This window comes from Hypomesus nipponensis, chromosome 19 (genome assembly GCF_054491055.1).
Source record: "Hypomesus nipponensis isolate SF chromosome 19, ASM5449105v1, whole genome shotgun sequence".
In the NCBI taxonomy this organism is placed as follows: Eukaryota; Metazoa; Chordata; class Actinopteri; order Osmeriformes; family Osmeridae; genus Hypomesus; species Hypomesus nipponensis.
Genome location: NC_140379.1, coordinates 9705919 through 9733896, shown reverse-complemented (window position 1 = coordinate 9733896; position 27978 = coordinate 9705919). Strand labels below are relative to the sequence as shown.

Sequence of the window (27978 nt, the reverse complement as noted above, 5' to 3'; positions counted from 1 at the left end):
GATGAGGTGCTGGAGTTAGTTGGATGTCTGCCCTTTTCCTCTCTTTTCGCCCCAAGCTGCATTCTTCAAGTAGCCTATCGGAATATAAACAAAGTGATTCAATGGCGACCAGAAGGCGTTGCCTTGTTCAATGCTTTTGGGGGATACTTCTTAACGCTTTTATCGGTAAGTGTTTAATATTAACCCTTTGTAATTGACTGATAGGCTATTGGAAACACCGTGTTAGTGGAGGAGTGGAGAACTGGAGTCGCATTTTGCCGTTCCCTATTGCTGCTGCAGAAATAGCTGAAACTAGACGCACAGTCCACCTCGGACAGCTACTTGACTCACATTTTCCCGTCCCCAAAAATTGCTACAGCCTATAGCCTATGTCCCAGTTTAGCAAACTCGGATGTCTCTCTGGTGGCGGGTTTGTTGAATTGTAGGTTAGGCTACTATTGCTAGATAATATTTTAAAATTCGTAAAAAAAGAAATTGTACCGGTCAAGGTGGGAAAGTGTTTATTCGGTTTGAGGTCCGCTTTGATTGCCTACCTCTCACGGCGTTAGTTAAGAGCAGAGATTGATACAATGCGGACCCTGTGTGTGCCCGTAGTATTCTACCAATTTAACATTTTACTGTAGCCACGTGCTTACGTCTTTTCTATATTATTACGGTCAATGGTTACGCCGGCCTTGTTTGCCGTGTATGTGACCGAATGGGGATATGGTCAAACAACAGATTATTGCACTACACTTACACTAGGTTAGGCTACTATATCAACGAGGAACACATTCCTGCAGGCCCAAATATTAGGTGTATTCACATGTAGGTCTACCTAACCTGACAAGCATGGCATTTCATAAGCCTTTTTTGTTTGTTTTTGTAGCCTACACTTTGCAGTCCAAATTGAAATGTGATCTAGGAATGTAGGCTATTATTGAAAGCCATTCAGAAGATGCTGCAAGTAATAAGTGCTTTATATCAATGTGAAATGTTGGTTTGTGATGCTTTAAATGGGATCTGTCATCAGTCCCAGATTGAAGCTGAGATCGGCGTTGTCTTTATCCTGTGTTGTGCCCTGTGAATGGTTGGAATGACAGGGGTTACGACTCGCAAATCGGATAAAAAGACAACGGTTATTGCCTTCTAAGGAGCATATTTGTCCATATTAAATGTCAAGGCTGTCTTTCTCCTCCCTTTCAAATGTTCCGAGGTCCTTTGTTCAATGTGATGGACAGCTATGGTTCCTGAATGCGAGGCCCCACGGCCAACCCGCGGGGGACAGGCGGGCACGGAGGATGCTCCGAGGGTAGTTCAGGGCAACGTCACAATATAGATAGGCCAGTTTGTCTATGCTTGTATGGATTTGATTTGAGAAAGAAACAATTTCATCTAAAAGGTTGAACTTGTTTTTGTTTGATTTGTGTATGGGGAATTATCGAACACCTTAATTTGATAACAGCAGTTATAATGGCGTTTGATTGAGATCTGGCATGATTTATCCGCCATTTGAAGTAGGTCACATATTGAAGACAAAAATTAAACAGTACAAATAAATACTACTACTCCTACTAAGATATCACTAGAAGGGGATGTGACAATGTGTTGACAATGTAAGCTCCCCACCCCCACCACCAGTCTGCCTTTGCCATGTGACGTCAATGGAGGTGGTGTCCAGACTGTTTATCCCAGGTTGTTGGATGATTGTGTTGGTCAGGTGGAAGGGGGTGGTAGGAACAAGTAACCTTATTGAAACCAATATAGCTAAATTGTGAGTGTGTGCTCATATGGGACCTCAATCCAAGAAAATGGATTAAAAATGTACTTGAAGCTGCTATACTGTATAGAAACATAAACATGTGTGCTGTAGTGTAGAAATGGATGTAGGCCCGAGGCAGAGGTTTACACAAGGGCAGGGGAGAATAGTCTCTCTCTCTCTCTCTCTCTCTCTCTCTCTCTCTCTCTCTCTGTCTCTCTCTCTCTCTCTCTCTCTCTCTCTCTCTCTCTCTCTCTCTCTCTCTCTCTCTCTCTATCTCTCGTTCTCTGTCTCTTTCTTTTTCTTCCTCTCTGCTGATTGAGACCAGGAGGTTCCTACCTGTCACCAGACCTGCAGGTGGGCGTTAAATGGCAACTTTCTGCCTTCCGGCCTATCAGGCTCCCTTTGACAACCCTACTTAACCAATCAGACATCATTCAGATCTCACCACATGCTTTAGTCTCTAAACACCAAAGACCCATCATACTCACCCAATCACATCCCTGCAATATGCTGCCCCTTAATGTTTCTATGAACGACTCAATCTAGCTAAACCCTATTAATAGGACATTTATTCTCAAGAATCATTGACTTGATAACGATGCTTCAGGTTGTTGATTGAGCCCCAGGCCAGGAGGCTTGCTCACAACTCAACTGTTATCTGTCTCTGAGGCCTGGTAGCATCAATCACAGCCCTGTGACTGCCTGGAGATATGAGGCATGATCCCCCCCCCCTCCCCCAACAGACACTCTCTCTTCTACCCTCTGAGGGTCCAGGCCATCTTGAGGAGAGGAGAGACAGAGGAAAATAGAGAAAGGAGAAAAGATAGAAGAAGAAGATAGAGCCATGCCCCACAACACTCTGACGAGCAGCACAAGTCCGAGAGAGGCACCAGTGCTGGAGGGGAAGGGTTAAATAGTTCAGTCCCCCCTCCCCACCTCCTCCTGCCCCTTGTTTTTCAGAGGCGGCAGCACTGATGTCTCTCTGATTCTGTGGCAGCTCTCCCTACCTCAGAGAAAATGAGCCAGGGGAAAGGGGGATGGGCGGCTATATATTGAGAAACAGGGAAAACGCGAGGGACAGAGAGAAAGAGTGGGGGGAGAGAGAGAGACAGGCTATTTCCCCTCGTGTTTGTTATGTGATCTTCTGGGATGAGCAGCGTGTCATTGCATTCCTTGTGGGCACCTAAAGAGGAGGACTCCTGATGCTGGAGGTCCTCAGGCCTGAACCCTGGTGCTCTTCCAAGTTCCCCCCACACACACATGCACACTGACACACTTTCACATACATATACTACCACATAGAGATACACACATGAATATACTAATACATACTGTATACATACAGTAACACATCCACATACCCACACCACCTACCCAGAGGTCTAGCCAGATCCCCTAGTGTCGGGGCGAGAGGCAAGGAAAGGGTGAGGAAGAGTGGCAGGGAGAAAAAGAGAGGGAGTAAGAGGAAAAGAGAGGGAAATGCAGAGAAAGGGTAGCAGGGAAAGAGGGATGTCAGGAGAGTTAGAAAATAGACACTACTGCATCAGAGCCACACTGAGGTCATTATTTCATGTGTTGTCTCCACCTGCTAACACCCTTTCCAACACAGGTGTTTTGTTTCCCCTGTTTGGAATTACTATACAGATATAACAAGTTGTGTGTTTTCATGCTTCCAGGTGTGACGTGTGAGGCGGAGCTCTCCTTCACCCTGGAGCCCAGTGACATCATCGCCGTGCAGCGTCAGCCCCTCATGCTGCACTGTCAGGTGGACGGCATCCCACCAATCACCACGCAGTGGAGGCGGAGCGGCCTATTATTGGCCCAAGAGGACCGGCGTCACACCACCTTTGCCAATGGCTCGCTGCTGATTGGCTACTTCCAGAAGACCAAGTCGGACGGCTCGTCGGATGAGGGGGACTACGAGTGCATGGCGCAGAACTCCTTTGGGCTGGTGGTCAGCCGCAGAGCTCGGGTCCAAGCTGCCAGTATGTACACCTTCTGAAGCTGCCAATCAGCAGATCTCATGTTGACAAAGTGCTGCTGTGCGTCTGTGTGGGTGTTGTAGCTAATGAGGCCCATGGCTTTAAGTGGTCTAGTGAAGCTGCTCAAACTGGACCAGTGAATCTGGTCTTAGTAAACTGGTGAAGAAGCTCTGTGTAGAGTAGTGAAACTGCTCTAAGTGAACTAGTTAATCTTATCTGTGTGGACTAGTTGATCTGTAGACATCTATGTCAGTCCATGTCAAAGCTGCCACTGCTTTGCTCTGGACTGCTTCTCTGGCAGGCTGACTGTCTGACTGGCTGACTGACTGGCTGGCTGGATTGTTATCCTTGTCTCTCATGCTCACACACACATATTCTCCAGTATACAGACAGGCCTGGTGTCCTGCTGGCAGAATGGAGGTAGACTTTGTGGTACAGTAGAGTTGAGTGTTTCTGAAGGCTGTGTGCTATGACAACGCACAACATACAAATACAAAGGCCGGCTGAGACTGGGGGGAGAGGAGGGGGGGTTCCTGGGCTGTGTGTGGACAGAGGACCGCTGTGCTGTTGTGTTAATGCCACAGTTTCTCTCAGCAGGAGCTGTGTGTGTGTGTGGGGGGGGTGAAATAGTGTGTGTATGTGTGTAAGTGAGAGAGATACAGTGTATTTGTATAGGTGTGAGTAAAAAGTTGCCTCTGCTCAGTGTCTGGGCACCGTCAGACAGGGGAAACCTTTGAATCCCGCTGCAGGGGGTCTCTTTCTCAAAGGTCACCCTGGAGATGGAACGAGGCAAAAGGGAGGGAGGCTTGGAGAAAGAGAAGTGGAGAGAGAGGTGGAGCAAGGGAAGCGTAGGGTTGGAGGCAGAGAGAAAGAGGCAGAAGGATGGAAGTGGGGAGAAGGTGGAGAGAGAGGAGGCTGTGCCCAGGTACGGGTGTTAGGGCTGTTCAGCTACCTCCCTGCTGAACCTTAGTGCTACTCTGGAACACTGGAAGTCACTGAGAGTTGTGGTCTGCTTTGTTTGGGGAAAACAGACCCTTATGGAAGTTCAAGCTTGTTACCATCTATGTCTTTCTCCTCCCTGACTGGCTTTGATCTCTGTGACGCTGTGTCACCCTCCCCACAAACACACACAAACATACACATTGTTAATACTGACTGTGCTGTTAATTAGAGGATTATAGAAGGTCAAAAGGTCACATTCTGACCCTTGTTCCCAGGGGAGCGTGATCCCATGCCTCCTTGTTTGTGTTTGTGTGTGCAGGATTGGTGGTTTGTTGAGCATCTGGAACCTAGCCTAGCCTGCTTCCTAGTGAAGTCCTGTCAGATACCTGACACTCCAGACACACACACACACACACAGAGTGGCAGACAGGATGGCAAACAGACAGACTCCTGCCTCCGCCCTGTCAACTCAGGATGTCAGAGGGAGGTGCATGAGGCTTGTGAAGCTTGTGTGGCTTGTGAGGCTTGGGCTGGCTGATGCTCTTATCCTACAGACACAGATCATATTGGACTATGTGTGTGTGTGTGTGTGTGTTAAGACTGCAAACGTAGGGCTCCCTGATGGCCTGCTGAATCAATCATCTATTGAGGAAACACTTCTTCTAAATGTTATCTCTTTGATGGATTTGCCCCCCCCCCATCCGTCTGCTTTTAAATCTGTCTCCGCCTCTTTTTTGCTCCCTCTCTGCCCTCCTCCCCCTCCCTGTTCCCTCAGTCCTTCAGTTCCTCCCTCCTTCCCAGAGCATCTTTAGCTAGGGCTCAGGAAGCTTTTCATCAGTCTTGGAGCCCCAGAACAGACAGAGAAAAGGAGTGAGAAAAGGAACGCAGAGGAGCAGGACAGAGAGAGAGAGAAAGGCAGAAAAAGGAGAATACAAATTTAAAAAAAGATAGCGATAGACCGAAGATGAGGGAAATAGAAAATGTTTTTTTTAGAAGGACAGAGGGAGAAGGGAAGGGGAAAGAAGGATAGAGGGAGAAGGGAAGGGGAAAGAAGGATAGAGGGAGAAGGGAAGGGGAAAGAAGGATAGAGGGAGAAGGGAAGGGGGGAGAGAGGAAGCCAGACCACTCTATGATGCGCCCTCCTTCCACTCACATACCCCGTTGCCAGGCAACCTGCCTATGTTACAAAATAGCCTTTAGGATGAATTGTAATGACTTGCTTTGGTCCTATTCTGCTGCTTTAATTGGAAAGAGTTTAAGCTTCATGTGGATAAAATGTATTTTTTGTGGTTACTATTCAGGAGGTAGGGGCAGTGTTTGACCTCAGCAGGGGTGGGGGGGGGGGGGGGTACGCTGGAGGGACAGGAATGGGCAATAGACAGATAAGTATACATACACAGGATATTCTTTAAAACACCATGGCATATATGTGCATGTTTGTATGTGTGTGTTAGTGTGCATGTGTGTGTGTGTCTATACCCGGGCCAGCTCTGTCTGGCTGGCTGGGTGAACAGGTTCATTGCCATGGTGAAGTGTCTTTGTAGCGCAACTCTGTTGAATGAGACTTTAATAGAAAGGCTGAGTCCAGGGGTCTGACAGCATGAGTGAGGAGTATAGAGAAGAGGAGAGGGGGGAGAGGAGAGGAGAGAGGACAGATAGGATATAGGACAGGAGAGAAGAGGGGAAGAGAGAGAGAGAGAGACAGAGCATGCCTGCAGAAACACCCTGGTGTAGGGGGTTTAATATTGGCCAAACAACCAAAACTAATTTCCCTATGGTTTAAAGGTAGATAGGAAACTGAACAGCATGAACCAAATAATGCCAATACTAATGAAATTACAGTTATTTGACTCTGGGTTAAATCAGAGCAAGAATGGTCAAAGTAAAGTTAATAAGGAAATACACATTTAATAACGTTGCAAATGAATTCAATAAATTTCAAGGCAAACATGTTACAAAATAAAGGTTAACTCTTACCTACTCTACCACAATTATTGTAAACCAGAGATAGAAAGCAAGATGGGAGGAAAGAGAATGAGTACAAGGACAAGCCAGAGCTGAGGAGAAGGTCTCAGGAGATCAAGAATCCACAGAGCAATGCTTCACCATTCCTTTTATACACAACAACAACCAATCAGTCCAAATCTTGACCCATACTTATCAACATATGACTTAACCTGGCGTTGTCATACTCATAATTCTAGTCAGAATATGAGTTTGAAAACTCTCCGTTGGGCTGTGACTATGGGGCGTGTTTCAACCAAACTTGTAAAACAAATGCCTCTTCGCTCAATTGGATAGACCTACAACCAATCAGAGCAACGTAATATGTTGTTTGTTGAAAACGAATTCAACCCAAGGGCTCTTTCGTGACGCTGTTGATTACGTTACTGTTGATCACCTGTCCATCATCGTATAAAGCCCGCCCTGGCAATTTCATTGGTCCGCCCAGATCCTGGTTTTATGTAGTTGTTCCCAATACGAGACCCTCCAGACCCAACTTCCCGACCCAATTTTTTTGTGGGCGGGGCAAAGTTGGGCTGGCAGCCAGGCTACATATGACTAGCAATGCACAGTAAGTTACACAATAAGGTGTGAGAGCCATCAAGTTGAGACCCTGTCGAGCAACTCCAGATTTGATCATATGAGAGGTGGGGGCAGGTTGACACCCAGCCTTACACTGGTCTTTAACCAGACAGTGCTTTTAACTCAGGAGTGTGGTTATTTATACAGTCCACACACACACACACATACACTCTATCTGTGGTGTGTTGTGGGCTACTGTTCAGGGTCAGGGTCAGGGATAGTCCTCAACGCTTTGTCAGATGTCACCGGTTGCTGTGGCTGGTGTGTGAGGAGAGAGGGGCGTGGTGTGTGTGTGTGTGGGTGTGTTGCCCCCCTCCCTGGCCTCTCGATTCCTCCATCTCCCTCAGGCTTCCTTTGTCTGTGTGCCAAACCCTGCCCCTCGCCCCCTCTTAACCCCCCTCTCTCATCCCATCCCCCCAAACCCTCTCCTCCCTCCAGCCTGCTTGCCGGCCCCTTCCCCCCTCCTCCTCTTGGTGTTGATGCGGGGAAGATCAGACTGCTGTGGTCAGATCTCCTAACCCTGCCCTCTTCATCCCCACCTCGTCTTCACCTGTTGAAGCACAACAGTGGGCCTGGCTTAGTCTTCTTCTCTTTCACACTTTTTTCTTCCCCGGCATGTTGTTCAACTCCCTCCGCCCCCCCCCCCCCCCACCCCATTGCTCCCTCCTCCTCTCAAAAGTGCTCCCTGATAGTCTATCTGTGAGTCTCCGTATCTCTGAAGGTTAGGTCCATTAAATAAGGACCTGCTCTGTTCAACACAACTGACCTTGAGTGCAGCAACACAACATCCAACCCCAGATCTTTTCTCTCTTCCAGCCTGCCAGCCAGCCTGCTATACCTTCATGTACACACACACACACACACACACACACACACATACACGCCCACTATACTATATATATATGAAAGTAAACATGTAAATACTAGACAGTAAATTGCCCAATTAAAAGATTAGAGAGGCTGGAGTGGAGAATTGTAGCACAGCTGTCTCTCTTCCTCTGCTGCCTCTCCTCATCATATCTCACACTCATTCCCTAATGTCTCTTACCCTCTCTAATCCCCTCTCTCTTTCCCTAGCTTCTCCTCGCCTCACCCTCCCTTCCTCCCTCCCTGTCAGTTTTCTTTCAGGCCTCCTGTCTGTTTAGTACAGTGTCCTTGTCAGCCTGGAATGTGACACTCAAAACTTGACTAGGGCATAAACCTGGTGGCTGGGAGTGGGCTCATTGAAAGGTGTGTGTTTGTGTTTGTGTGAGAGAGGTGTGTGTATGGTGTATGCGTGTGTTCTAACAGAAAGGTGGGTTGTGTTACTGTAGTGTCTCCAGACCAGCCCGGCCACACATTCCTGACACTGGCCTTGGGGGGCATTCCTCAGTAATACAGGTCAGAGGTCACAGCACAGGTCGGAGGGGGGTCAGAGGCTAGACAGGGGCGGGGCGTATTAAACACAGCAGTCTGGAAATACTGCACATGTTTGTAAATGCATGTGCATGTAAGTGGGTGTGTACGTCTCTACGTGTAACTAGTGTGTGTTTATGTGTGTGCGTTCCTATGAGGCCAGCTCTCCCCAGGGTCCAGTCACCGCTCTTCCAGACCCCCCCCCCCCCCCCCTCCAGACCAGCCCTTAAAGGCTTTACTGGCCCCCACCATCTTCCAATAAAAACACTTCTTCCTGTCCTCCCCTGGTGGACATCGTGTTCTGCAACTAGTGAGCTTGGTGAAGACGTGGAACCCATAGACAAGGAGGAGATGAACTAGGAGGAAGAGCAGGAGAAGTGTGTTGCACTGTGTATGTCTGGGACTCAAACACAAACCCTGTACACACACACTCAAACATGAATGCATTCAACTGCACAAAAACATGTATGCTCACACACACACACACACACACACTTATGTGCACACACATAAACCAAACCAAGCTGAGCCCTTTCAGTGGACAGAGCAGCAGAAGCAGGTTCTCTAGGGGCGGTGCGACTGGGGGGCTCACTGGGGTGACTGGTAGAGAGGGATGGAGAGGGACAGAAGGATAGAGGGAGGGAAGGAGGGAGGGAGAGGAAGAGAGGGAAGGAGGGAGGGAGGGAGGGAGGGAGGGAGGGAGGGAGGGAGGGAGGGAGGGAGGGAGGGAGGGAGGGAGGGAGAGGAAGAGAGGGAAGGAGGGAGGGAGGGAGGGAGGGAGGGAGGGAGGGAGGGAGGGAGGGAGGGAGGGAGGGAGAGAGGGAGGGAGGGAGGGAGGGAGAGGAAGAGAGGGAAGGAGGGAGGGAGGGAGGGAGAGGAAGAGAGGGAAGGAGGGAGGGAGGGAGGGAGGGAGGGAGGGAGGGAGAGAGGGAGGGAGGGAGGGAGGGAGGGAGGGAGGGAGGGAGGGAGGGAGGGAGGGAGGGAGGGAGGGAGGGAGGGAGGGAGGGAGGGAGGGAGGGAGGGGAAGAGAGGGAGGCCCCCTTTTGTCATTTGTGACTCTGTGCTGGAGGTGGGGGAAGGGTCCCCCTGGCTCTGCGCTGTCCCGCTATTGACTCAGGAATGGGGGGTCAGGGGTCAGGGGGAGAGATGGGGGATGGGGGAACTGGAGGGATGGAGGGGGTGACGTTGACCTCTGTATGTTCACTGGGGCAGAATACCCCTCTTCGCATAAGGCTAGGAGCTTTATTTTCTCTTTCTCTCTCTTTCTCTCTCTCTTTCTCTCTCTCTCCTCTCCTATCCTCTGCCTGCTGAGACCATATCAATAAACCTTGTGTAAAAGTTGTACACACACACACACACACTGACTGAGAGTCCAGTCACAGGAGGATAGGCTGCCTGATCTTAAGGAAACACAAATTATATTTTCTATTACTGGCAATTGATTACGTCCTTAGATGCTTTTTTTAAGACACACACACACAAATACACAGTTTGATCAGTAGCTTGTGTTTGAATGCAGTCATAGGTGTGTGTATTGCCTCTTCACCAGCTAAGCTCCTGCTGGGCTCAGTGGAGATGCTACTGTAAATGGGTAGTTGAAAATAATTTTTTTAAAGCATGTATTTATGTAGTGTGAAATCTGTTATTTGAGAAAATATAAGGGGTCGCTAACTTTGTCAATTCTTTCACTGCACCATAAATATGTCTGGTGGTGTGACAAAAAATTATTAAGAAAACAAAGCTTTAAATAATATACAAATAGCATGAGAGATTTATCTTAATTGTTGAACACTTATAAGAGTTATTTATTGAATGCAAAAGGATAAATAACACAAATGTTACCCCATAACTTGATGGACTTTTCCAATAAATGTGTCCACTGTCATCCATACAAAACTATTGACAATTATAACAAATTTAAGATGAGTGATGATTATGGTTATGGGATTGGGTAATATTACGGTTAGGTAGGGTTAGGGTTAACTTTCTGAAAAGATCTGACACATGCAGTGGAGCACTAGATTTAGAAGAAGATTGGAGCTCTAGCTCTATCAAACACACTATTGTCTCTTTTTATTCTGGGTTTAGGGTTAGGTGTTAATGTTGAATGATTAGAGGGAGGGGAGTGAGGTTAGAGGAAGGAGAGGAAAAGGGACGAGGGAAGGGACTGAAAGAGGGAAAGATGAGGTGAAGGGAACATGTGGTCTGCTCTGAAGGCTGGACCTTGAACCACGAAGGAACATTCCATTCCTCCACTGCTCCACGACCTCTGACCCCACCAGCTTTGTTTCAAGGACAGCTCTCGACAGGCAGTACACACACTCACACACACAGCCACACATACACAGGCACACACGCATGCACAACAACAACATACACACGCACACACACACACACACACACACACACAGAAACATGCACACACAGGCTCAAGTTGTTACATTTATCTTGCGACTGGCTAAAGCTCTGGTTGGTGTGTTATGTCCAATGGCAGATGAGGATGGGTCACACGGGGAACCAGTTAATGCTGCCTGGACAGTCAGCTCAGAATTACACTACTAGTTCTTACTGTAACTGCCAGGCAGTCAGCCAGCCAACCAAGTTGTCAGTCAGCCAGCCGGGTAGTCAGCCAGCCAACCATCACAACATGCTAGGTTGTGTTTGACCCTAACCACCCCAGGGGTTGCTCCCTGTAGTGCAATGTTGCTGTCTTCACTGAGCTTTACTGTATGGCATAAATAATTCTCATGTTTTTTGCTTCTGTAGTCTGTTTGATACATAACCTCAGTAAGACAGTGTGTTAGTGAGTCATAAAGCTGAGCTGACAGAGCAGGCCAGCTCTCCCTGACCCCCCCCCCCCCCCTTTTTCCTCCTCTCAGAGCTGGTGGTTTAGTCTGACAGAGTGGTTCTGAACAGCATCACTCACTCAGACACACAGTCACTCAGATGTACAAACACACATACACACAGTGGGGGCACGCACATGAATTAGCATACATTTATCTGGATTAGGCTGCTCTTGAGTGTGATTGTGTGTATTTAAAGTGTGTGTGTGATGCTTGTGTGTGTGACTCTCATGTCCCTGGTGACAGTCAGCTGGCAGCTTGAAGGTCTGTAGGAACAGAGGGATGGAAGGAGGGAGGGAGGGAGGGAGGGAGGGAGGGAGGGAGGGAGGGAGGGAGGGAGGGAGGGAGGGAGGGAGGGAGGGAGGGAGGGAGGGAGGGACGGACGGACGGAGGGAGGGAGGGAAGGAGGGAAGGAAGGAAGGAAGGAAGGAAGGAGGGTGGGGGGAAGGAGGGAAGGAGGGAGGGAGGGAGGAAGGAGGGAAGGAGGAAGGGAAGGATAGCCTTGAGAACAGCTAACAAGCCTGAGGAGAAGATAACATGCGGCCATAACATGGCTGCACTGTTACACCACTCTCTACCTCCCTTTCTCCCTCCTCTCTCTCCATCAGAGTCCTCCTATATTGGTCTGTGCCTCAGGAATAGTGTGTGTGCGCGTGTGTGTGAGAGAGAGTGTGTGTAAATAGGGAGTCTGTGCTCTCTGTGTCATGTATTTTATGGATGCCCATGGCCTTCCATCACTGACGCATGTGTGCCATATGTCTCTTGGTTTTTTATAATCCCTCTCGTCTTATCTCTTCTCCTCTACACTTACCTGCCAGAATGGATCCAAACAAAGAAACGATGAGGATATCCTATAAGGTCCATCGTTCCTTCCATCCCTTCCTCCTTCCCCGCCTCTTTCATTTTTCCCTCCCTCCTCTTTGGAACCCCTTGCTACCTATCTGTCTTATATTCCCTTTGCCCCCCTGCAAGCACAGTTCTCTCTATCTCTCTCTCTTTCTCACACACACACACATACAAAGGCGCACACACACTCACACGTGATGCCACTATGTTGCTCTAGATTGTGATTAATGGACGCAATTCAGCCAGAAAAATTCCCTTGAGTGTGTGCCAGTTGGCTTACACTGAGAAGAAACTCATTACTGCTGTCAGAGTTGACAGAGCAAGGAGCGGCCTCTGTGTGTGTGTGTGTGTGTGTGTGTGGGGGGGGGGGGGTGGTGGGTGTGGGTGTGTGTGTGGGTGGCATCTATGTTTAATAGCATGTATATGTGAATGCACCATCATGTCCAGAGCATGTGCATGTGAATGAGCACATGTGTACTAAGCAGTGTGTGTGTGTAAGGGAGAAAGAAAGAGAGGAGGAGGAGAGAGAGAAGGTCACTCCAGGTGTGTGTGAACGGCAACCTGACAGACCTTTCATGTTGTGGTAAGAGCTGTTACTATGAGCCTCCAGCCTTCAATCTCTAACCTCCAACCACCAGCCTCTAGCCTTCACTACCTCGGTGCGCTGTAGTCCCTGGCTGGTTGGCTGGCTGGCTGGCCAGTCTACCTATCTGTTGAATATTTTTTTGTTGGGAGGTTTTGTTGTGCCTTTTGCGGAAGAGGCCATTTTGGGGCTGGAGGCTGTCCCCCCTCTGTTCCAGTGACAGTGACACATGGCCGCTGGCCACTTGGGAGACCCTCCCCTCTGACGCACACCATTGTGCATCTTTGTGTATGTGTCTGTATATACTTGTTGTTGTGTGTATGTGTATGCATGGGTGTGGAAGTGATTTCCGCCTACATTTGGGGGTGTCAGTAATGCGTGTCTGTGAGGTGCAGTGGAGCGGACTGCACCGACACGCCCAGAGCCTTTCAGACCGACCTGGGAGAGCCAGATGTGGATCATCCATTACCACCCCAGCCATCCCCGACCCAAGTCTCCATCACTGGCACTGTCCTTCTTCTCTGTCTGGGCCACTTTTACGGCTCTGTCTTTCTCTGCCTCTGTTCCGTCTGTCTCACTGTAAGTCCTTGATCTCATCTTGACAGACAGAAAGAGATACAGGAAGGAGAGAAAGAGGAGGAGGGGGGACTGTGAGATGGGGGGAAGTCTGTTTCAATACCTTGCAGCACTACAAAACCTAGTCTCATTAGAATTTGAAAGCCTGGTTAGACACTGCATTGTGGCCATTCCATATTAATTAGATATGTAGCCCCTGGCAACAGTAGACTGCAACAGACATTTATGACGGTCGTCACGACAACAATCAGGTGGAAATGATCATTTGTTTGATAGTGGCAGTCCATTGTCAGAAGAGTAGTGTGTGTGTGTGTGTGTGTGTGTGTGTGTGGGGGGGGGGGGGTGCAGAGAGATAGGGACAAGAGTGAAATGGAGGAAGTGAGACAGGGGCATGGTTGGTTGACTGAGTAGAGAAGGTGTGTGGGAAGACTGAAAGGAGCCGGGCAGGGCTGTTTTCAAGAAAGAAACAATATCAGTATGAATGCAGATATGAAGGAGAGCTTATGTTCAAACAGAAATGCACTTATTATTGTTTACACAGTTACCAGTAATTGATCAAGTTATAAAAGAATCACAGAAAATACAGTTCTCTATGTTTTTCTCACTTCTATTCCATCCTCTCTTCCATCTTCTCTGTGTCAGTCATTTACATAATCTCTTAATTACCAGCATCTGCTGTGTTTTATTGGGCCTCTCGCTAATTAGGCTGCTTGGAGGAGGGGTTATGGATCAGGGGCGGGGCTAGGGCCGGGGGGCAGGGACAGGGGAGAGAGGGTTTGTGTTATCTCAGTTCCCTGTGATGACAATCGACAGTTACCTGCATTGTAATTTGTTCCGAGACAGCATTTGGCGCTGGTGTTGGTGCTGTCAAGCTTACAGAGCACTGTGGTGGGATTGGCTGTAGCTTCCAGTGTAATAGAGCTTGATGTGCAGTGTGAAAGGCAGGAACGAGGGAAACACTGACGAGGTAGTCAGAGTTTACTAGAGAACTTGTCTTCCCCCTGTGTATCCACACGCAACAACAGATACACACACCAAGTAATAATACACTCACCAGTCCAGGAAGAAGATGGGGGGAGGTGTGGGAGGAGTGGGAGGGGGGAGCTATTCCAGGATGGCTGTTTAAAGGCTGTAAGTGCAGTCTCTCTCAGGTGGAACAGCCTCTTACGTCACTGCCATTATTTATGGATCTCATCTCTACACACACACACACACACACTCACAGTTCCTTAAAGCAATTCTGTTATTTATAGAGTTCATCTCTGCTCTGCTGACTCCAACCGCGCTGGTCTGTGATAGGACAACATGAAGTGATGTCACCAGAGTGGGGAGGCGGGCTTCTGGTCACACCACAACCAGAACAGAGGGGGACTGTCCTCCTATTCTGACCTGCAGCTCCATATAGTCACACGATACCCCCTCACACACTCACACACACACACACACACACACACACACACTCGTGGATGCAGGATGAATGTGTGGGTCAGTGTATGTGCATGTGGAGGACATTTTCAGGTCACGTCTGACATTGAGCATGTTCTGTGTCATAAAACTTCTGTGGTGCTAGTTTCAGGTTGTGTGTGTGTGTATGTGTTTGTGTGTGTGTGTAAGGGAGTCCCTGGGGCAGATGAAATGAGCTGCTTGACCCTTCTCCGCAGCTGGCTGGTATTAGTGTGTGTGTGTGTGCATGTGTGTGTCTGTGTGTGTGTGTGTCTGCATGTAGGTGGTAGGTGTGTGTGTGGTAGAGGTCCTTGTTTCCATATGAGGGGTATTATACTTTTTGGCCCGATTTTGAGGATGTTCGGTCTCTAGATACTCCTACTATGCAGCCAGGATCTCTGGTGCTCAGGTCCCTGGTTTTTACGGCCTCAGTCACAAAGTCTTATTGTTGAAGCTGTGTCTGCCTTTCTTGCCCCCGCTGCCTTCATCATTGCTCTCACATCCTCCACGTGCGTCTTTGGTTTGTTTCCTTTAGAAGGGATCGTTGCTGGGTGACATAATCTCCTGCTGGGCTCATTTAACATTGTTTAAAGCATTTACAGTTACTCTGTCAGGTCTTGAATATGACCTAACACAGTATATAATGTATCATGAAAATGGTCTTTGATCGCGTGTGCATGCGTGCAAACTGACCACCTCTCCGACCCACTACAACTTCAACCCAAATCACCAGGCTCATTTCCTGTCCAGCCCGTGTCACATCCTCTACGATCTTACTCCCACTGTGACTGCCACTGTGAAACCAGCTGCATCAACCCTTCACACCTCTTTCTTTTTCTCTCCTTCTTTCTTCCTCTCCCTTTTCTCTACCTCCCGCTTGCCCTCCCTACCTCCACCATCCCCATAATTATATCGGCTTCATTTGCCCCCCCAGGGTGCTGCGGCACAGCGAGCAGGGGTGGTGTTTCTGAACACTCGGGGAGGAATAATAAAACAGGAAATGAAGGAGTCTGCTGCTGGCACACTCACGTTTATCTCTGATCACTCCTGCCCGTGTGTCGGTGTGTGCGTGCGCTGTGGGCAGGCATGTGGGCCTCTCTGTGCCTCTCATGTTTTATTCATGAGGTTTGAGGGCAGGGGTCTGTCAGGGGGGGGAGGGGTCTGCGGACACACACATCCTCACTGATCAGAGGACACCATGACAGGAACAGAAACATACAGCTCTCTTCCTCTTTCGGCCTTTCCCTCTCTTCCTCTCTCCTGCTCTCCCTCTGATTCTCTCTTCCTCTCTCCTCCTGTCCTCCTCTTCTCTTCTGCTCCACTCATCCTGTGTTTCCTGTGGCTGGGTCCTCTGGTGGAGTGACCGCACTGAACAGGCTCCACAAACAGACGTGTGTGGCTGTGTGTGTGTGCGTGCTGTGCCAGAGTACGCATTGTTCCTCTTCACCAATTCTAGCATCAGCGTTAAGGAGGAGCCTTGAGAAGCTTGCTGGTTGTGTGTGTGTGCTTGTGTGAGCGAGCGAGAGGCACTATCTCTTTTAGTAGGTAGTAGGTAGCTAGTCCCAGATGGGGAGCCCTGGTTGGTGTCCTGAGAGCCTTAATTACCTCAGAAACACACCCAGCTGTTTAACTCAGCTAGTCCTGCTGTTTAACCCAGCTAGTCCAACTGTTTAGCTTGTCCAACTGTTAAACCCAGCTGTTGAAGCCTAAACATAGCTATGCCAGACTGTCTGTGGTGACCTGAACGGGCTTGACCAGGTTATGTTAGACTATCTGAGTTACTGCTCATCACTGTTTCTGGAAATGATCAAGGTGAAAACATTAGTGTGTTACAGCAGACTCATTTTCTGGTTTTCATTCACTGCCAGTGTTTTTGCTTTATTGATTCTGTATAAGATCTGTATAAGATTGTTCACTCCTTCTCCCCCCAGCAATGGCAGACTTCCATGTGCAGCCACTGTCTGTGCATGCGGAGGAAGTGGGCATGGCCAGGTTCCAGTGCCAGATCCACGGTCTGCCAGAACCAGTTATCAGCTGGGAGAAAGATGGCCTTTCAGTGGACACCTCAGATGAGAGGTACTGACTCCCTCACCTCTATCTATCTACTGTACCTGGAGTCCCCCAGCTGTAGTCTCATCCTTCCCCCCCCCCCCCCACAGGTACACTCTCCTGCCCACAGGTGTGCTCCAGATCACCGGGGTCCAGCAGGGGGACAGCGGAGTGTTCTGCTGCGTCGCCCACAACAGTGCGGGGGTCAAACACAGTAATGGGGCGCGACTCACTGTCTCAGGTACGCAAACTCACAATGAGAGGATGGACTTGCTGAAATCTACATGAAGGTTGAAAAGATGCCCTCCATCTGTTCCTCATGTGTCCTTCCTCTCTCTGTGTCTTTCTCTCTTACCAGGCTCTCAGTCTTCTGTTTACAAAGATCCCATGATCCTCGTGGGTCCCGAGAACCTCACTCTCACTGTTCACCAAACCGCCATCTTGGAGTGTGTTGCCACGGGTTACCCCCGTCCAATTGTGTCCTGGAGCAGGCTTGGTAAGACGACACAGATCTGTGTGTGAGTGTGTGTGTGTATCATGCGTTGCCTCTGTACTGAATCCAGTAAACAGTGTGTGTGTGTGACACAGGCAACACCCCATTATTAATGCATGATGAAACACACAAACTGACACAAACACATTTTTCTTTACCGCCACTTTGCTACTACCAATTTGCAATCTGATATCAGTTTTTCCGAGCTCTTATCTAATCAGATGAGCCGTTCAAAATGCAAATCGGTCCCAAGCACTCCCGCCACACACACACATGGGCACCCACACACATGCACCCTGTAGAGAGGATAATCCTTGCTGATTGCCTGGATGAAATGCAAACATGCTGGTAGGGACTCCCTTGATTACATAAGGGAGGGAAACTGGGTTCTGCACATAATGAAGGGAACCGCTCCCCCTTACAGATCAGCCTGATCCAGATCAGCCTGATCCCCTCGGATGCTAATATGTTTCTCCGCCCCCCCCCCCCCCCCCCAGACGGTCGTCCTATTGGCGTGGAGGGCATCCAGGTGTTGGGAACGGGGAACCTGATGATCAGTGACGTCGGGGTGCAGCACTCTGGGGTGTACGTGTGCGCCGCCAACAAACCTGGCACCCGCGTCCGCAGGACGGCCCAGGGACGACTGGTGGTCCAAGGTGAGCAGCCCTGACCCCTGACCTTAGTCTGAACCTTTGACCCTAGCCACTAAACTGTAAGGTGAGACAGTATGGCGAGATGAGGTGAAAAACCACCATGGAATCACTTGCGGCTACAGGAAGGGTTGGTGCTCTGTACAAATCAAACAGACGCATCTGGGAGGTACTTGTGTGAATGTCACCAAGCAGGAAGAGTCCCTCCCATTTTCTGATTAAATGGATCAGGAGGACCACACTTAGCACAAGCCAATAGAAAACCCTGGCCTTTGGACCCAGCCAATAAAACCATGCCCCTGTTCAATATTTAATTGAATTTTCCAGCCACCCACCCATCTCCCTGTAGAGAAAGGTAACCCTAGCTGGCAATTAAGAGTCAATGTGTCCATTTCTCTTATTGATTATTTCATATCTCTTATTGATCAGTGACAACTGAAAGAGTGAAACAGTCCAGTGCTTCATATGTACAGTCTGCATTACTGCAGCAAAGGGCATCTCCATGATACATGCACAAGATTTATATGTGAAAGAAACCAGTTTGCAGTATGTGCAATAGATAACTGTTGTCTGTGCAGCAGAAGAGAAGGAGAGGGGAGGGGCTGGTCCTTCCACTGCAGTACTGAGGGCGGGGGGCAGGGGGGGGGGCACAGACAGAAGTAGGGAGGGAAAGAAACGCAGGGAGAGAGCGATGGAGAGGCTGAGTAGGGAATATATATAGATATGAAGAGGGAGGGAGGGATACATAACTATACAGTATACGTACATAAAGACGAGAGAGAGAAGGAGAGGGAGGGGGTAGTAAGGCGCAGCGAGACGAGTAGGATGTGCTGCACTGTACAACATAGTTCATCTTCATCAGAGAAGGAGGAATAGAAGACCGAGAGTTGTAAGAAGAGAGAAGCAGAGAAATGGCGGTGTGCAGGGGACAGGCTGTGGGAGGATCTCTCAGTGTGCTGGCTGATGCAGTTTTAATGGAGTTGGTGCTATTAACAAACCTGACCTAAAGACATCACTCAGTTTATCAAAGTATGAAACATAGCATTGACGTTTGGTCGTATGTGAGACATGAGACCAACTGCCCAACAGTTAATGACAGTTAAAGAGCCAGGGCCAGCAATTATATCACACTGTGTCCACATGCTCTCAGTGCTGATGGGTTTTGTTGATCCCATAACGAATGCAAGATCAGGGATAATGAGATAATGTATGTTTAACTCCATACCAGACAAGATCCCTTTTGAACTACCTGTCTGTCTGTCTGTCTGTCTGTTTGCCCCCCAGCACCAGCAGAGTTTGTGCAGTCACCCCAGTCCATCTCACGCCCAGTGGGCACCACAGCCATGTTTACGTGCCAGGCCCAGGGGGAGCCTGAGCCCCAGCTCACCTGGCTGAGGAACGGAGAGGTGCTGGAGCCTGGAGGACACGTCAAACTGAGGAACAACAACAGGTCAGCTGCGGCCTGCACAGGGCCTGTTTGTGTGTGTCGATGTATGGGAGTGTTGGTATATGGTGTAAGGGTCTTATAGGGTATTTATGGAAGTTGGAAAACCTACATGAAACCTTTTCTGGCATACGTATGTGACAGTGTGTGTGTGTGTGTGTGTGTGTGTGTGTGTGTGTTTGTGTTGGTGTGTCCCACAAGAGAGAGTAGTTCAAATGAAGTGAATCAATTTCATATGCAGTGGAAAATCAATAAAGTGAGTCTAGTTTAGAAGACAATGGATAGGTTGGGTGCATGGAAGGAGCAGAGAGGTGGAGACTCCCTCATCCCTCTCTCTCTCTCTCTCTCTCTCTCTCTCTCTCTCTCTCTCTCTCTCTCTCTCTCTCTCTCTCTCTCTCTCTCTCTCTCTGTCTCTCTCTCTCTGTCTCTCTCTCACACTATCTGTCTCTCTCTCTGTCTCTCTCTCTGTCTCTCTCTCTCGCTCTCTCTCTCTATTCCAGTCCAGTCTGCTAGTATGCTGTTGACCGTGTATTAGTCATTCTATTCACTGATGAACTCTGCTACTGTGCTGTGGTAGGCATTGTTGTCTGAAGAGAAAGGGATAGAGGGTACTAAAGAGATAGATACATTAAAGGTAGAAGGTTGAAAGGAGTGGGCTGTATAAAGGTGAGCTATTTGGAGAGAGAAAGATGGAGGGAGAGATAAAAGGTATGTTCAGAGGATGTAGAGAAATATATAGGTAGAGAGAGGGGGATGTGGAGGAGGTAGGCAGACATCACTATGTATGCATGGAAACCTGTTCATGCATCACGTCTCCTGGCCTATGATTGGTTTAAGAGTGGAGCCACCTCCCCACATCAGCCATTAGCTAATTGGCTCATAAACTCAGCTACAGCAGTCTGACCAGGAAATGCTTTCAGCCCGACTAGCACATCCTGTCACTCTGGTGTGTGTGTGTGTCCATACTGTTGGATAGGTGTGTGTGTGTGTCTGTGTTTCAATTTGGTGTGTGTGAGTGAGAGGCATTACAATTCTAATTCATTATAGTAGCACATTAACTGGTCCATCTCATCACAATTTTACAGTATCCTACTCTCTCACACTCACACACACACACTTATGGCAGTGTAACAAAGAACAGCTTAATCCTACTATGTTCCAGCCTGGGTCATGTAGTACTGCCTCTCAAACACAACACAGAAATGCTAATGCTATTATGTTTATGCTGTACATGGCAATACATCCAGCAGACACACACTTAATAGATAGAGTAAAGAGTGTGGTATGTGTGTGGTATGTGCAGATATGTGTGTGTGGTGTGTGTGTGGTGTGTGTGTGGTAGAGTGTGGTATGTGTGTGGTATGTGTGTGGTGTGTGTGTGGTGTGTGTGTGGTAGAGTGTGGTATGTGTATGGTGTGTGTGTGGTGTGTGTGTGGTAGAGCGTGGTGTGTGTGTGGTATGTGTGTGGTGTGTGTGTGGTAGAGTGTGGTGTGTGTGTGGTAGAGTGTGGTATGTGTGTGGTAGAGTGTGGTATGTGTGTGGTAGAGTGTGGTATGTGTGTGGTAGAGTGTGGTATGTGTGTGGTAGAGTGTGGTATGTGTGTGGTAGAGTGTGGTATGTGTGTAGTATGTGCAGATATGTGTGTGTGATACTTGGGCTCCTGCAGCACCGTTTTCCCCCCAGGGATCTTTATTCTTGTTGACCTTCAGAGACCATCGAACAGGAGAGGGTACCAGTTGTTCTACACATACACACACACACACACACACACACACAAACATACACACACATTCCACAGGATATGTTAGAAAATGAACACAAACACGTAGACCAAGTTTAGCTCACCAGTACACATAATGAATGACATGCATACACTAACATGATTAAACATGCTAATATTCACATACCCCATGTCCTTTTCGGGCCACACAAACACACACACTTTACTCCACCTCCACACACACAGTCTACTCAACCTCTACTCACACACAATCTACCCTGCGTACACATACACACACTCACACATACATACACACACACACACACACACACACACTTGCTTCCTGGGAGTTTGTTAATGGTCAACCTGGCCAAAACATGACCCTATAGCTGGCTAATTATCAACCACAGGCACTACAACGCACACACACATACACGCACACGCTTCAACATTCACACATCCTCCTGGGTCAGTGTGTGTCAGAGACGTCAGCAGCAGGAGCCTCAGACAGCTCCACTGTAGTAGCATCATGTTCATGTGTCTCCTGCCAACTTTGTCTGAGCCTGCTGTACCGGCTAGGAGCAGTGGGACTGCTGCCTCTCTGAAGCCCAGGAGTTGGGCTGACTGGATGGACATTCAACTCAATTCTATTCTACTCAAAGTAGAGCTGTAGGCAGCCTTTCCCACTCTTTCTCCCACTCTTTCGCTCTCTGTTTTGTCCTTTCCTTGTTTTCCCCTGCTCCCTCTATCCCTCCCCCTCCCCCATTCCACAGCGAAGGGACCCAGGCCTTGGCCTTGACCCCTGACCCTGAAGCAATCAGTCATATCCCCCTTAGACCACAGACAGCTCCTCCCCTCCCTCTCCTCCTCCTCTCCTTTTGTCTGCTCTCTCGCTCGTCTTCAGAGTGGTGTGAAACTAGAATGGCCTCCACAGCCTTTCATAGTCGTGCTCCGGCAAACATAGTCACTCTCTCTCTCTCTCACACACACACACACACACACACACACACAGCTTGTCGGGGCTATCCATCAATCTGTGAAGTGGTCTTGAACTGATGAGTAAACGATGCTGTCAAGCTGCCCTGTCCTGACTGAGAGAGCAGGCAGATGGCCCAAACACTGGCCTCTCCTCTGCTGCACAAAACCTTCTGTTGCCTCTCTCTCTTACACACCCAGACACACACACACACAAGCACGCACACACTCATTCTCTCTCTTTACGAATCCTTTGTGCATTGGTGGTCCTTTTTACTGTTCTTGTGTCTGTCTGTTTGTCTTTGCTCCTCCTCTCACTCACTTCACTTTATTTCTCCTTTCATGTGTCCAATATGTGGAGATTTCAGAGGTTTTGCTAGCATTCAGTCAGCCAGAGAGCCAGCCAAACACACAGATAGTAAGCCAGCCGGTCATGCAATCCTACAGTTAGTCAGCCACCCAGCCAGCCAGCCACCCAGCCAGCCACCCAGCCAGCCACCCAGCCAGCCAGCCAGCCAGCCAGCCAGCCAGCCAGCCAGCCAGTCAGCCAGTGTCTCCTGTCTCAGACCAGTCCCCTAATGGACCAGGCTGAACAGTGTCTCTTGCCCCCAGAACAGGCCCCATATGAACCAGGCTGAACAGTGTCTCTTGCCCCCAGAACAGGCCCCATATGAACCAGGCAGGAATGTGACCAGAGGGTGTGGAATTTCAGCCCCTCCAACAGCACACTTTGATGAGGAGGTGTGTGTGCGTGTTCACAATTGTGGGTTTGCACTTTTTCTCTCCAAACAGAACCCTACATGCTACTGTTTGTGTACTTGTGTGTATGTGTGTGACCCCATATTGAATAAAGCAAGTGTACACAGAGCGCAACCCACAGGGGAGAGGAGTAGAGGAGGGAGAGAGGAGGGAAAGAGCAGAGAGAGAGGAGGGAGAGAGCAGGGAGAGAGGAGGGAGAGAGGAGGGAGAGAGGAGGGAGAGAGGAGGGAGAGAGGAGGGAGAGAGGAGGGAGGGAGAAGGGAGAGAGGAGGGAGGGAGAAGGGAGAGAGGAGGGAGGGAGAAGGGAGAGAGAAGGGAGAGAGGAGGGAGAGAGGAGGGAGAGAGGAGGGAGAGAGAAAGGAGAGAGGAGGGAGAGAGGAGGGAGAGAGGAGGGAGGGAGAAGGGAGAGAGGAGGGAGAGAGGAGGGAGGGAGAAGGGAGAGAGGAGGGAGGGAGGAGGGAGAGAGGAGGGAGAGAGCAGGGAGAGAGGAGGGAGAGAGGAGGGAGAGAGGAGGGAGAGAGGAGGGAGGGAGAAGGGAGAGAGGAGGGAGGGAGAAGGGAGAGAGGAGGGAGGGAGAAGGGAGAGAGAAGGGAGAGAGGAGGGAGAGAGGAGGGAGAGAGGAGGGAGAGAGAAAGGAGAGAGGAGGGAGAGAGGAGGGAGAGAGGAGGGAGGGAGGAGGGAGAGAGAAGGGAGAGAGGAGGGAGAGAGGAGGGAGGGAGAAGGGAGAGAGGAGGGAGAGAGGAGGGAGAGAGAAGGGAGAGAGGAGGGAGAGAGGAGGGAGAGAGGAGGGAGAGAGGAGGGAGAGAGAAGGGAGAGAGGAGGGAGAGAGGAGGGAGAGAGGAGGGAGGGAGAAGGGAGAGAGAAGGGAGAGAGGAGGGAAAGAGGAAGGAGGGAAGGAGCAGACAGCCAGAGGGACTGTTCTCTCTGTTGCATGTGATTTGTCCTCCCTGCAGGATTATCTGAAGAAGGGCTTCATTATGTATTCACCTCTAATAACATCCCCTTCCTGCCTCCATCACCCCATCCCTCCAGCCCTTCTCCCTCTGCCCTTCCATCCCTCCGTCCTCTTTCCTCTGATTCATCAAATCAATCCATCTCTCCGTTTTCTCATATGAGAATGGCAGAGAGAACATTAAAGGGGAAGATAGAGAGAGAGGAACTGAGAAGACAAACTGAAAAAGGAAAACGGAGCGAGAAGGGAGTCTGTGAGTGTGTGTGTGTGAGTGAGTGAGAGTGTGTGTGAGTGTGTGTGTGCTTTTGTGACAGATGGCAGGTTTCACTGATGCAGATTGGCATCAGAAGCGGTGAAGACACACACACACACTCACTGTCTCACGCTTTCTTTAACAGATACTCACAGACACACACACACACACACTTGGAGTCAAGGGAGCATGACTGTGAGGAGACACAGTGCTGCCTTCCACTGTGTTCTCTCCCATCTCACTGCTTTGTTTAACCCTCCTTCTCTTCCTGTATCCTCCCCTCCTCACCGACCTTCTTCCTCTCCACCTACTCCCTCACCTTCCTTCCGCAGCACGTTGACCATAAATGGCATTAGCCAGGATGACGAGGCGATCTACCAGTGCATTGCTGAGAACCGTGCTGGCTCTACCCAGGCTAGCGCCAGGCTGACGGTGCTGTGGACCGACGGGCTCCCCGGCTCCCCCAGCGAGGTGCAGGCCCATGCCCTGTCCCCCACCTCCATCCAGGTCTCCTGGAGGGAACCCAACCAGAACACACAGGACATCATTGGATACGTTCTGCATATACGCCGGTCCACAGGTGAGGAAGAGGAGGTGGAGAAGAGGAGGAGAGGTGGGGAGAGAAGGAGGGAAGGAAGGGGAGGGGGAGAGGGGAAAGGTACAGGGGGAAGGAGAGGAGGAAGAGGGGAGAGCAGGAGGGAAGGAGGGGGAGGGGGGAGAGGGGAAAGGTACAGGGGGAAGGAGAAGAGGAAGAGGGGAGAGCAGGAGGGAAGGAGGGGGAGGGGGGAGAGGGGAAAGGTACAGGGGGAAGGAGAGGAGGAAGAGGGGAGAGCAGGAGGGAAGGAGGGGGAGGGGGGAGAGGGGAAAGGTACAGGGGGAAGGAGAAGAGGAAGAGGGGAGAGCAGGAGGGAAGGAGGGGGAGGGGGGAGAGGGGAAAGGTACAGGGGGAAGGAGAGGAGGAAGAGGGGAGAGAAGGACACCTGTTTCTGCAGTCAGACAGGATGAGAGCCGCTCTACCTGTATTTCCTGCACGACCATAAAAGGAGCTTTTAATTGATAATTGAACGAGACTAAATTTTATAATGCCATTTTAATGTTTATCTGCCTTGGGTGAGAAAGCTGCAGAATGTGTGTGGGTTGTGTTTGTGGGATGGGGGTTGTGAGTGTTTGTGTAAGAGTGTATGTGTGTGTGTGTGTGGTTGTGTGTGTGTGTGGTTGTGTGTGTGTGTGTGTGTGTGTGTGAGCGGGTGGCAGTTCCCAGCCCAGCTGTTCTCCTCTTTGCAGGACTATCAGATGGCTAATTAAAGGCCCCCAGGGCAACCAATAGGATCGCTTTAATTACCTTACTGAGACAGGCCGGCCAATAGGCTAGGGGACGGGGAGATAGTGGTTATGGCTGACTAAATCTGACTTAAGAGCCGTAACAATAAGGGTCATAACAAAAACACACACTCACAGGGCCATTGTGGGAGAGTAAAATGTGAGTGTGAAATTAAACCAGTACTATAACCATAAACCTGTTGGCACAGAAACATATTGTAATTCTGTTGTCTCTTTCACCTTCCTCACCCCTCCTGCCCCTATCCTCCACCCCCCTCCCCCCGCTTTCATCCTCCCGTGTTCTGCCGCAATCCTCCCTCCCCCCCCCAGACCCAGTGGAAATGGAATACCAGGAGGCGGTCTCCAAGGCAACGCTCCTGCAGGTGGTGGGAGATCTGGATCCTTCCACCAGCTATGTGTTCTACGTCAAAGCCTACACGTCCCGCGGAGCCAGCAAGCCCTCCAGCGCGGTCACACACAGCACCCTGGGGGAGGGTGAGGCCACACACACACACGCTCACACACACACTGACCGGGGGCCTCTTTGGAAAGGGTGCGTACGCAATCGCAAGTTAGCTTTTATGAAACACTACTTGGTGTTGGACTACGCACATTCCTACGCCAGCTCTAGACCATGCGTACGCACATTCTGAAGAGAGAGAAGAAACTTTGTGTGGAATTTGTGACACAATTTGAAGAAAAAAAATGATGGCCACTTTATTCCATGAATGTTTACGTTACGAATTTTTGCTTTCCTAAACAGGCCAGTTATAGTCTGAAATATATGTCAGGTCACACGCATGGCAAACTTTTGGGTTTAGTCAAACTAAGTGTGTATGTGTGTGTGTGTGTGCAGTGCCTGCCCCACCATCTCTCTTCACCAGAGTGGTGAGTAGCAGTGTGGTTCAGGCAGTCTGGGAGCCATCCAATAAGATGGGGCCTCACCAGGGCTTCCGGCTCTTCTATAGGAGAGCTCACACACCTATCTTCACTGGACCAATCACCTTTCCCCGCAATGCCACCCACTACAACATCACTAATCTAGGTGAGCCCAGGAAGCATACAGTCAGCATCATATGTATAACAACAACCTTATATTGTGTAACCATCTACAGTGTTAATACCCCCCCCCCCCTCCATCCCACCCTCCAGATCCAGCACTTGTCTATGAGATCAAGCTGCTGGCGTTTAATCACCATGGAGACGGCAATGCCACTGTGCGCTTCGTCTCTCTCAGGGAGGCTGTGGAGAAATCAGGTGACAGGCACACACTCACTCACACCCCACATTATACCCCACACCATACACACTCACACACACCCACACCCCACACACACACACACACACTCTGACCGACTAGCTGTGTGTGTCCTCAGTCCTGAACACGCCGTGTGACTGTGTGAAGGATGACCAGAGTAAGTCCTCCACCACTGGCATCATCATCGGCATCCACATTGGTGTCACCTGCATCATCTTCTGTGTCCTCTTCCTGCTCTTCAGCTACCGTGGCAGGTAGGCAGTGGACCACACCATGCTGCTGTGTGTGGGGAAAATGTAACAATCTGTGTATGTGTGTGTGTGTGTGTAAAATCTCACAATGTGTGTGTCTTCCCAGATTGGTGATGTGTAAGACGGTGCAGGCAACACCCCAGACCGTGCGTCACATGGGAGAATCCTCCTCCTCCTCCCAGGGTGCACCTGGGCTAAACGGGGCCACCAGGGGTGTTGCCGAGGGCAATGGCAGCGTAGCCAATAAAAGAAGGGGGGACACTAATGAGTTGGAAAGACTCTTCTCAGGCCCCTCCCACTGTGGAGAGAGACCCAAAACACACATGGTGAGTAGAGAGACACACACTCACTCACACACACACACACAAACAGATTATGTTTTAAACACAAGCACAACAAACACTTTGAGAAGAAGGTAGACATCAAAGATTGAAAAAGGAGACTAAGAACTTCAGAGGAAAGACCTGTGTGTGTCTGTTTGTTCCCAGCTGGATAACTCCCTGGTCTCCTGTGTGCTGAACGACACCCAGGTGTCATCTCTGCCGCTGGATGGCTTCTGTCTGGAGGGAGAGGCTGAGACGCAGTTCCAGCAGCCACCAACAGGGGGCCAATGCTGAGAGGCCACACCTCGGGGTGGACTGCCCTCTCAGGGAGACCCTGTTCTGTTGGGGAGGCTCTGCCCCCTCCTGTGCCCCTAAAGACTGTTCTCCTTCACTCAGGTCTACAGCTGTTTCCTTTCATAGTAGTTTTGCTTCTTATTTTTTTTGCAGAGATTTGTATTATTGGTAAGTTAAGTAAGTAGGTCCAGGATTGGAGGACCAATCCTGGGCATGTCCACAACCCAGGACCACGGTGATGGACATCTCGGTGGACCAATGACGGTGTTTCTTCCTGTTTCTGTTGGTTTGGTACTT

At 49.7% G+C, this 27978-nt stretch overlaps 1 protein-coding gene across 1 annotated transcript; it reads left to right on the top strand.

Moving 5' to 3' along the window:
* The first annotated feature begins 19 nt into the window (after positions 1-19).
* On the top strand, positions 20-27978 carry igdcc3 (immunoglobulin superfamily, DCC subclass, member 3). Its single transcript, XM_084682573.1, has 14 exons — positions 20-165; positions 3418-3726; positions 16872-17016; positions 17100-17230; positions 17348-17485; positions 17980-18138; positions 19417-19582; positions 24568-24815; positions 25886-26050; positions 26412-26600; positions 26708-26812; positions 26932-27067; positions 27171-27390; positions 27553-27978. The coding sequence occupies exons 1-14, from the start codon at positions 24-26 to the stop codon at positions 27679-27681; spliced, it is 2382 nt and encodes a 793-aa protein (XP_084538699.1). The 5' UTR covers positions 20-23; the 3' UTR covers positions 27682-27978.

Coding starts and splice junctions, on each gene's coding strand:
- igdcc3 (XM_084682573.1), top strand. CDS start 24: ATGTCTGCCCTTTTCCTCTCTTTTCGCCCCAAGCTGCATTCTTCAAGT. Junction 166..3,417: donor ACTTCTTAACGCTTTTATCG/GTAAGTGTTTAA, acceptor TCATGCTTCCAG/GTGTGACGTGTGAGGCGGAG. Junction 17,231..17,347: donor GGCGCGACTCACTGTCTCAG/GTACGCAAACTC, acceptor CTCTCTTACCAG/GCTCTCAGTCTTCTGTTTAC.